Source organism: Carlito syrichta, unplaced genomic scaffold (genome assembly GCF_000164805.1).
Source record: "Carlito syrichta isolate Samal-C Ts95f unplaced genomic scaffold, Tarsius_syrichta-2.0.1 Scaffold301952, whole genome shotgun sequence".
In the NCBI taxonomy this organism is placed as follows: domain Eukaryota; kingdom Metazoa; phylum Chordata; class Mammalia; order Primates; family Tarsiidae; genus Carlito; species Carlito syrichta.
In genome coordinates, this window is record NW_007246048.1 from 64,639 (window position 1) to 75,003 (window position 10,365).

At 42.2% G+C, this 10,365-nt stretch overlaps 1 protein-coding gene across 10 annotated transcripts in view; it reads left to right on the top strand.

The window, feature by feature from the left end:
• Positions 1-10,365, top strand: part of ADD1 (adducin 1) — a 62,720-nt gene that overhangs the window by 6,924 nt on the left and 45,431 nt on the right. For 8 of the 10 annotated variants that reach the window (XM_008055763.1, XM_008055764.1, XM_008055765.2 and 5 more), the window contains exon 1: positions 6,618-6,847. In XM_008055763.1, coding sequence (XP_008053954.1) covers positions 6,653-6,847 — 195 coding nt within the window. In that variant the 5' untranslated portion in view covers positions 6,618-6,652. Of the gene's footprint in view, positions 1-6,617; positions 6,848-10,365 lie in introns of those variants that run through there. The other 2 variants (XM_008055762.2, XM_021711233.1) reach the window with 1 other exon arrangement.

Here is a 10,365-nt window from a genome sequence, read left to right on the forward strand (position 1 = left end):
CCTGTAATTCCGGCTACTCGGAAGGCTGAGGTGGAAGGATCGCCTGAGCCCAGCAGGTCGAGGCTGCGGTGGCCGGGAGCGGCCACTGCACTGCAGTCTGGGCGACAGAGTGAGACTCCAACTCAAAAAAAAAAAAAAAAAAAAAGAAAGGAATTGGCAAACTGGTCATGGTAGGTCATGTCTGTAATCCCAGCACTTTGAGATAATTGTCTGAGCCCACAGGTTCGAGACCAGCCTGGGCAAGTTGACGAGACCTCGTCTCTACAATAAACCAAGAAAAATTAGCTGAGTGTGGTGGCATGTGCCTGTAGTTCCAGCTACTTGGAAGGCTGAGGTGGAAGGATTGCCTGAGCCCAGCAGGTCGAGGCTGTGGTGACTTATGAGCATGCCACTGCACTCCAGCCTGGGCGACAGAGTGAGACTCCAATTCAAAAAAAAGAGATTGGCATTAGCGGGTCACTGGGGGAGGAGCACAAAGCATCAATAAGGGTACCTGATCCCAAACCAGGCGAAATGTGAACCAAAGGGAGGCCCAGACTTCACCTGTTCAGTGACTACTTATGTAGTCATTATTACCTAATCTTGAATTGTACCCGCATTTTTAAAATAAGATTAATCACACACACACACACACACACACACACACACACACACACACACACACACACACACACACACACACACACCCTCTAAGTAAATGAAACCTGGACCCATAATTGACAAAAAACTAAATACCAGGTTGTACTTAAAAGTAGAATTATGCTTAATCTTGATTATTGGGCTCAGAATTTATATACTACTTTGATTTAAGTTTACAGACTTTCTGATTGAAGCACATGCACATATCTGATTTGCAGTCTTTGTCTTATCTCCTTCCTGTGGCAATATGTAACCTAATGAAAGCAATTCCTGCCTTATCTTAAACATGTTGGTTTTACAAAGATCCTTGCCTTTCAGTATCTTCTGGGAAACAGCTACAGTTGCCTTTGAAATGTACTTCCGTATCCTTATTTACTGAAGAAAAGGACAGTTAATTGGGACTCATAATGCTGTATATCCTTTTGCATTTTTAAATTTTGAAACACTGAAGTGGCTTCACTTATATCTAGTGGGAAATATTGTCAGACATTCATTATTGTTTTGTTTGTTGGATCATTCTTTTGGAACAAACTAGGTTTAAAATAGATTGAGTAAGCAGATTAAATTAAAAAAAAAATTTTTTTTTTTTTTTGAGTGTGAGTCTCACTCTGTCGCCCAGAATGGAGTGCAGTGGCTGCTCCCACTGCAGCCTCGACCTGCTGGGCTCCAGCGATCCTTCCGCCTCAGCCTTCCGAGTAGCTGGAATTACAAAATTAAAAATTTTAAAGGATATATTTAGAGAAGTTTTAAAGATTCCACTTAGGTCATTCGTTCATTTATTCTTTGTTGATGTTTATACTCCAGTTGTTTTCTTTCTTTCTTTCTTTCTTTTTTTTGAGTTGGAGTCTCATTCTGTCATCTAGGCTGGAGGGCAGTGGCACGCTCCCGGCCACTGCAGCCTCTACCTGTTGGACTCGGGTGATCCTTCCACCTCAACCTTCCAAGTAGCTGGAACTACAGGCATGCACCACCACGCCTGGCTATTTTAAGAAAAAATTTATTGTAGAGATGAGGTCTTGCCAAGTTGCCTAGGTTGGTCTCTAACCTGTGGGCTCAGGCAATCCTCTCACCTCGGCCTCCCAAAGTGCTGGGATTATAGGCATGAGTCACCAGGCACAGCCTCTCCAGTTGTTTTAATTTGTCTTTAAGTCCTTGATATTGTACTCCTTTAAGCATGCTGTTTTTTCTGTTATATCTTTAGGTTTAGAAGAGCAATATCCATTGATCTTTTCTTAAACAAACAAACAAAACTCATTTCTTCAACTGATTCTTTGGCTGTTGGTTCCACAATTACAAATATATATTATATATATATAGGCCATTGCTTTACTAAACTGTGGTGTGGCCGTGTGCTCTTTGAGCTATGGCTACCACCCCGTGTTTCCTAAGCTTTGGCCCCTTCCCCTATTTTGGAGAGGCGAGTCTCCTCTCTCTCTTTCTTTCTAATTTACTCTCTAAATAAACTTTATTTTCCAATCTAAAAAAATTATACACACACACACACACACACACACACACACACACACACACACACACACACACTACACATATACTTTACATAAATAAACTGTTCTTTTTTTTTAAAGTTGGAGTCAGCCTTCCAAGTAGTTGGAACCACAGTCATGTGCCACCACGCCAGGCTAAGTTTTTGATTTACTGTAGAGACAAGGTCTCGCCATGTTGCTCAGAGTGGTCTTGAACTCCTGAGCTCAGGCAATCCTCTCGCCTCATCCTCCCAAAGTGCTGGGATTATACGTTTGAACCAGTGCACCTGGCCATTAAACTATTCTTCAAAACCTTCTTTCCAAAATGTGATCCAAATTCAGCAGCATTGGTGTCACTTAGGAATTTATGAAATATTCAGAATTTCAGGTTTTATCCCAGACCTAATGAATCTCAGTTTATATATTAACTTGATTCCCAGGTGATTCATATGCACATTAAAAGTTATAGCTGGACTCAGTGGCTCAGCCTGTAATCCCGTGCCTTGGGAGGCTGAGGTCAGTGGATTGCCTGAGCCCGCAGGTTCGAGACCCACTTGGGCAACTTGGTGAGACCTCATCTCTACAATAAATCAAAAAATTAGCCGGGTGTGGTAGCGCACGCCTGTAGTTCCAGCTATTCGGAAGGCTGAGGCGGAAGGATCGCCGGAGCCTAGCAGGTCGAGGCTGCGGTGGCCGGGAGCGGCCACTGCACTCCAGTCTGGGCGACAGAGTGAGACTCCAACTCAAAAAAAAAAAAAAGCTAACAGTTTAGCGTAGCATGGTGACTCATGTCTGTATTCTTAATAGCTCCAAGGCTGAAGAGAGAGGATTGCTTGAGCCCAGGAGTTCAAGACCAGTCTGGGCAATATTTGAGTTGGAGTCTTATTCTGTCATCTAGGCTGGAGGTCAGTGGCACGCTCAATATTATCCTTCTGTCTCTTATCATCATTATTTAGTTATTCATTGCAGCACAATGAACCATCCTATGACTTTGCAGCTTAAAATGATTGTTTTATCACATCTCATGATTTTGTAGAACATGAATTTATGCAGCATAAGGCTCAGCCAGGCAAATCTTCTGCTCTTTGTGGCATCCACGGTGATCAAGGTTTTCAAGGTTCTTAAAGATTATCTTTATTGTTGAGTTGCAAGAGGGTTTTTTTGCCTTTGTTTTTTTGAGACACAGGGTTTGCTCTGTTACCCAGACTGGAGTACAGTGGTGCAGTCATGTCTTAACTGCAGTTTTGACTCTGGGGCTCAAGACATCCTCCCACTTTAGCCTCCCAAGTAGCTAGGACTACAGGTATGGGCCATCGTACTTGGCTAATTTTTTAAAAATTTCTTATAGAGACAAAATCTTGCTATGTTGCCCAGCCTGGCCTGGAACTCCTAGGCTCTAGTGATCCTCCTGCTTTGGACTCTCAAAGTACTGGGATTATAGGTGTGAGCCACCGTTTCTGGCCAAGTTGTAAGAGTTCTTTATGTATTCTAGATACAAGTCACTTGTCAAATATATGACTCGAAAATATTTTCTTCCAGTCTTTGTGTTATCTTTTCACTTTTTTGATAGTATCTATTGAAGCACCTTTTTAATTTTGAGGAAGTCCAGTTATCTTTCTCTCCCTTTTTATTTTTGCTGTCATATAAGATTTGGTGTCTGCCGTATAAGAAGACTCCGACTAAATCAGAATTAAAAGGATTTACTCCTTTGTTTTCTTCTAAGTATTTCATTTTATTTATTTATTTTTAAAGGCAGAGTTTTGCTCTGTTGTACAGGCTAGAGTGCAGTGGCGTGGTCATAACTCATTACAACCTTCAACTCTTAGCCTCCAGTGATTCTCCTGCCTCAGCCTCCTGAGTAGCTGAGACTACAGGTTCATGCCACTATGCTTGACTAATTTCTTTTATTATTATTATTATTTATAGAGATTAGGGTCTCACTGTGTCGCCCAGGCTGGTCTCAAACTCCTGGGCTTACATAGTCCTTCCACTTTGGCCTCCCGGAGCACTGGATTATGGGAATGAGTCACTGCGCCTAGTTTATTTCATTGTTTTTGCTGTTACAATTAGGTTTGTGATCCATTTGGAATTTTGTGTGTGTGTAGTGTAAGGAAGGAGCAACAGTTACTCTTTAGTTGCTAATAAGCCCTTTAAAACCTTATCTTGTTGATCTCTTGCTTGAGGAACTGTTGGTCACTTATTTGACATTAAAACTTTCTGGCTATGGCTTCTGAGACTGTTTCTCATCACTTATCTTTTCTGTCTTATTCTTTTTTTTATGTGTGTTGGAGTCTCACTCCACTGCAGCGCACTCACAGCCACTGCAACCTCCACCTGCTGGGTTCAGGTGATCCTTCCGCCTCAACCTTCCACCTATGGGCATGCACCACCATACCCTGTTAATTTTTTGATTTATTGTAGAGATGAGGTCTTGTCAAGTTGTCCAGACTGGTCTTGAACCTGTGGGCGCAGGCAATCCTCTCACCTCAGCCTCCCAAAGTGCTGGGATTACAGGCTTGAGCCACTGCGCCCGGCCTAATTTTTTTTTTTTTGAGTTGGAATCACTCTGTTACCCAGGCTGGAGTGCAATTGCACGCTCACAGCCACCGCAGCCTTGACCTTCTGGGCTCAGGTAGTCCTTCTGTTTCAGCCTTCCAAGTAGCTGGAACTTCAGGCATGTGCCATGATTGTTGGCTAATTTTTTTTTTTTGAGTTGGAGTCTCACTTTGTCACCCAGGCTGGAGTACAGTGGTATGCTCTTGGTCACTGCAGACTTGACCTGCTGGACTCAGGTGATCCTTCCGCCTCAGCCTTCCAAGTAGCTAGAATTACAGGTGGGCGCCACCACACCCAGCTAGTTTTTTTATTTAAGTCTCACGAATTTGACCAGGCTGATTGTGGGCTCAGGCAATCCTCTCATCTCTGCCTCTCAAAGTGCTGGGATTATAGGTGTGAGTCATGGCGCCTGGTTAATTTTTTCATTTATTTTAGAGAGGTGGTCTCGCCAACTTGCCCGGGCTGGTCTTGAACCTGTGGACTCAGGTAATCCTCTTACCTCTGCCTCCCAAAGTTCTGGAATTACAGGTGAGCCACCAAGCCCGACTGACCATATCTAATTAATTTTTGTGCCCAACACAGAGTGACTATATATAATAGATGTTGAGTGAACACTGCATATATATTGTTAAAGCTACCATTTAGTGTTTTATAAAAACAGATTAGTAGCCAAGCGTAGTGACTCATGTCTGTAATCCCAGCACTTCGGGAGGCAGAGGGGCAAGGATTGCCTAAGCCCATGGGTTCAAGACCAGCCTGGGCAATTTGGTGAGACCTCATCTCTACAACACATCAAAAGATTAGCTGGGTGTAGTTCCAGCTACTTGGAAGGCTGAGACGGAAGGATCATCTGAGCCCAGCAGGTCGAGTCTGCAGTGACGGTGAGCGTGCCACTGCACTCCAACCTGAGCGATAGAGTGAGATTCCGACTCAAAAGAAAAAAATAGATTAGTAATCCAAACTCTTTGTATGATAAGTAAAGGTACTGCCTAAAGACTTAGTAGTTAAGGATGAACATAATTTAGTGTGTTCGAACATTATTTCAAATAAAAGACTGGATTAAAAGGAAAGGAATGTCAGTAATCATTTTAGGAGACTTCTAAAGTTGGGCCGACTTGGCGTCTTTTTAGGTTATTCACAAACTTGGGCATAGTGACATTTCTGCTATCTACTGTTGTTTTTGTGAATTAAAAAGGTGATGATAATGAGCATTTCTCATTTGTATGAACTCAGATATGTGAGCGGCTCCCTCTCCTATTGATCTGTTTGGGGAATCTTTTGCAGAATCATTGCCTATACTTTTTAGGAAAAATATCAGAAATCAAATTTCTTCTTAAGCAACCTGTGCTGATGTTAGCGTATCCTGTCTCTGTGGGGCAGATCATGACTTTAAATTATCATGTGGTTAGAAGTTTAATTTTTAGAGTAATATTTAGGATTTGTCAGAGGATGTAATTGCTTTGTTCTCCTTTTGTCTTCTGAGGCCAGGGCAAAATATGCCATTGGTTAGTGGAAGGGTAGGGGATGACTTATTAGCCATGTGCCTCTGAGGCCACAAAGAAGCCTCATAGGTCATAGCTTCTACTGTCAATCAGTCAGTTAGTCAGAGTGGCCTCATGTTGAAGATTGTATTTATCAGGCTGGTATGTTCATTATAAAACACTATTGGACATTGATTCAAAAACAATAATTTCTGACCCGCCTGGGCAACTTGGCAAGACCTCATCTCTTCAATAAATAAAAAAAATTAGCCGGGTGTGGTAGCGCACGCCTGTAGTTCCAGCTACTTGGAAGCCTAAGGCAGAAGGATCTTGGAGTCCAGCAGGTCGAGGCTGCAGTGGTCTTGAGCGTGCCACTACACTCCAGTCTGGGTGACAGAGTGAGACTCCAACTCAAAAAAAACCCAAAACAAACAAACAAAAAACAATAATTTCTTTTATTGTGATTCTGTAGGAACCTAGAAAGATTATACAATGAATGGTGATACTCGGGCCGCAGTGGTGACCTCACCACCCCCGACCACAGCTCCTCACAAAGAGAGGTACTTCGACAGAGTGGATGAGAACAACCCAGAATACTTGCGGGAGAGGAACATGGCACCAGACCTTCGGCAGGACTTCAATATGATGGAGCAAAAGAAGAGGGTGTCCATGATTCTGCAAAGTCCTGTAAGAAGTGAAACTTTTTCTCTGATCAATTGTCACTATCTCTCTCCTGATATTTCAGGTCTTATGCCTTGTATGAGTGGCATAGTCATTGTATCTTATCACGGGTAATTGGTGCTTTGTAGATAGGTATATGGTTGTTGAAAGAATAAATGAACAATCTTGAATGTTATAAAGGATAGGGGATATTTATTTCTCCTTTTTACTCTTCCTGCTTCTCTAGAGAGTCTATATTTTGGGACAATTTAAAAATTAGTTTCTTCCAAAATTCTTAGCTCAGACCCAGGCATATTGTAGGCCTTAAGAGTATCTGATTATTGATTGATACCTTTAGTTATTGTCTGCATTTTGAGCCATAAGCATGCCAGACTGAGTGACTTCTTTAGATAAAGTAGCTGTAACTGCTAATTTTCTTATATTGATGCTACTGCCCTTGTGTGTGTTTCATTTTTTTTTCTTCTAAACTGTGCTTGCTTTATCTTTTTTTTTAATTTTGGGGATAAGGTATCGTTTGGCAGGTATTTCTTGATTTTTAAAATTTTAATGATGTTTATTTATTTATTTTTGAGTTGGAGTGTCACTCTGTCACCCAGACCTGGCGTGCAGTGGCACACTCCCGACCACCGCAGCAGCTTTGACCTGCTGGGCTCTGGCATTCCTTCCACCTCAGCCTTCCAAGTTGGCAGAACTACAGGCGCGCGCTACCACACCCGTCTAATTTTTGATTTATTGTAGAGACAAGGTCTCACCAATTTGCCTGGGCAGGTCTTGAACCCGTGGGCTCAGGCAATCCACTCGCCTCGGCCTCCCAAAGTGCTGGGATTACAGGCTGAGCCACCGAGCCTGGCCTGTTATTATTGTTGAAGTATAATTTATATACAGTAAAATACACAAAATAAATCTAAGAGAAAAAAAAGAATCAGGATAACACCTAGACTTTAGGCTTGAGCAGATTTCCTACATAAAAGCAACATGAAACTAATTAAAAATGACTAGGGATAGAGTTAAGAAGCTAAACTTATGACATCTACTGTGTGCCAGGCACTGTGCTAGGTACTGGGAATACAGAAACAGAGAGTAAAGTCCTTGCTTATAAGTCATTTAGAGTACAGCAAGCATCAATGTGGTTCTGGCCCAAATGCAGTGTGGAATCCTGGAACAGAGAAAGAATATTAATGGAAAGACTCGTATTAATAAAATTCAAGTAAGTCTGGGATTTTTGTTATTAACATACCAGTGTTGATTTCTTAGTTTTGACAAATATACCAGGGTAATGTAAGGTGTTAACACTGAAGGAAACTGGGAAATCTTTGCAGCTTTTCTGTACATCTAAACCTATTTCAAAATAAAAAGTTTATTTAGGAAAATAGTTGCTAGTGCTGTGAGGGAAGTATGTACCCGCATCATGTGGGTCAGTTCCTTTGGAGCATCAGGACTAAGGAACTGATAAGCATCAGGACTGCTTTTCTATAGCAACGCTGTGGAGCAGGTGATGTTTGGGAAATTATTACAGTAGTTTGAGAGGACTATTATTTACCTAGTTTTCAAGTAGTTTGCCCAGAAGGGAATGAGTAAGGAAAGATATTTGCATGCTCATGGGCATATCCAGTGGAAAGAGAAAAGCTGATGATCCAGGAGAGGAAAGAATTGTTGATATCAAGTCCTTGGGGAGGTGAGAGGGGGCAAGATTTAGTGCACAAATGAAGGAGTTGGTTAGAGATAGAAGTGTGGATAGTTCAACTGTAGCAAGGAGGGGGAAGGACTATGGGCACAGATGCTGTAGTTGGGTGGGTTTGAGAGGGAACTTGAGAAAGTTCTCTTCTGGTGGATTCTCTGCTCTCAGAAATAGCAAGTAGAGTCATCCACTGAGAATGGGTAGAGGAAGTAGGGTAGGAGGTTGGAGGAGAGAGAAGGAATGAAGAATTGGAGAGGAACTGGGTAAGGAAAGTCTAGTATTGTCTAGGTTAAGGCAAAGGGTACATTTGAGCTCAGTAGTCTTGAACTTTCAGCAGCATGGTTATGTGGGTTGGTCTTTGTTTTTCCCCTCCAGCCACTTTGTGCAGCATAAGTAGAAGGGAGAAGAGCTGAATTTAAGCAGAGTTGAGGTTTTGCCAGATAAAATGGGAGAGTTGAAGGTGTAAGCAAGGACATGATTACAGTGTTGTTATTATAGTGGATCTAAACCCGGTGGGGGGGGGGGAGATGAGGGATGGTGAATAGGGGTTAGAGTGATGAATAGATGGAAGAAAGGCTGAGCTAGATGGAAGGAAGGGGCAATTGGAGAGCACATTCTTGGCTTTGAGATTGAAGAGAGCCATGGTTACTAGGAATGAGCAAGTCTAGGGCATGACCATGGAGACTGAGGTGAATTAACTGACAGCATTGTTAGAGGAGAGGAAGTGCAGAAGCTGAGAGGTGACAGTATGAATATTGAACTAGCAGGAGTTATGAACAAAGGAACATGCAATTTTATGCCATTTAATTTTTTTTGACTTTTTGTTTTGAATGTATGCATAGAATTTCCAGTGTATTTAATCAGTCTTTTATTGTTTGAAATGTAGGATATTTTCTTATTCTATCAGTAATGCTGGAATGAATATCGTAATGAATAAATCTTTGAGCACATCCCTGATTATTTCCTTTATATAGCTTCTTAAGAATATAATTCCTGTTAAGATTTTTAAGCTTTTTTTTTTGAGTTGGAGTCTCACTCTGTCGCCCAGACTGGAGTGCAGTGGCCGCTCCCGGCCACCGCAGCCTCGACCTGCTGGACTCCAGTGATCCTTCTGCCTCAGCCTTCCAAGTAGCTGGAACTACAGGCACGCACTGCCACGCCTGGCTAATTTTTGATTTTTATTGTAGAGATGAGGTCTTGCCAAGTTGCCCAAGTGGGTCTCGAACCCATGGGCTCAGGCAATCTACTCACCTCAGCCTCCCAAAGCACAGGATTACGGGCTGAGCCACCGAGCCCGGCTGATTTTTAAGCTTTTATTTGTTAAATTACTTTCCAGAAAAGAATATACCAGTTTAAACTCCCAGTAGTAACACATGACAATATCCATTTGCCTTTCCAGCACAGGATAAAACTGAAAATTGGTCTATGTGATAGCTACTCACCCCCAACCAAGGAACAGAAAATGGTATCTAGCCAGGAGTGGTGACTCATGACTGTATTTCCAACACTTTGGGAGGCAGAGGCAAGAGGATTACCTGAGCCCAGCAATTCAAGACCAGCCTGGGGAACTTGGCAAGACCTTGTCTCTACAACAAAAAAAAAAAAAATAAATTAACTGGGTGTAGTGGTGCATGCCTGTGGTTCCAGCTACTTGGAAGGCTGAGGCAGAAGGATCGCCTGAAACAAGCAGGTCCAGGCTGCAATGGCTGTGAGCGTGCCACTGCACTCCAGCCTGGGTGACAGTGAGAGTCTGACTCAAGGAAGAAAAGAAAATCGTGTCCTACTGTTTTATTTATTTGTTTATTTATTTATTAACCTTTTTTTTTTTTTTTTGAGTTGGAGTTTC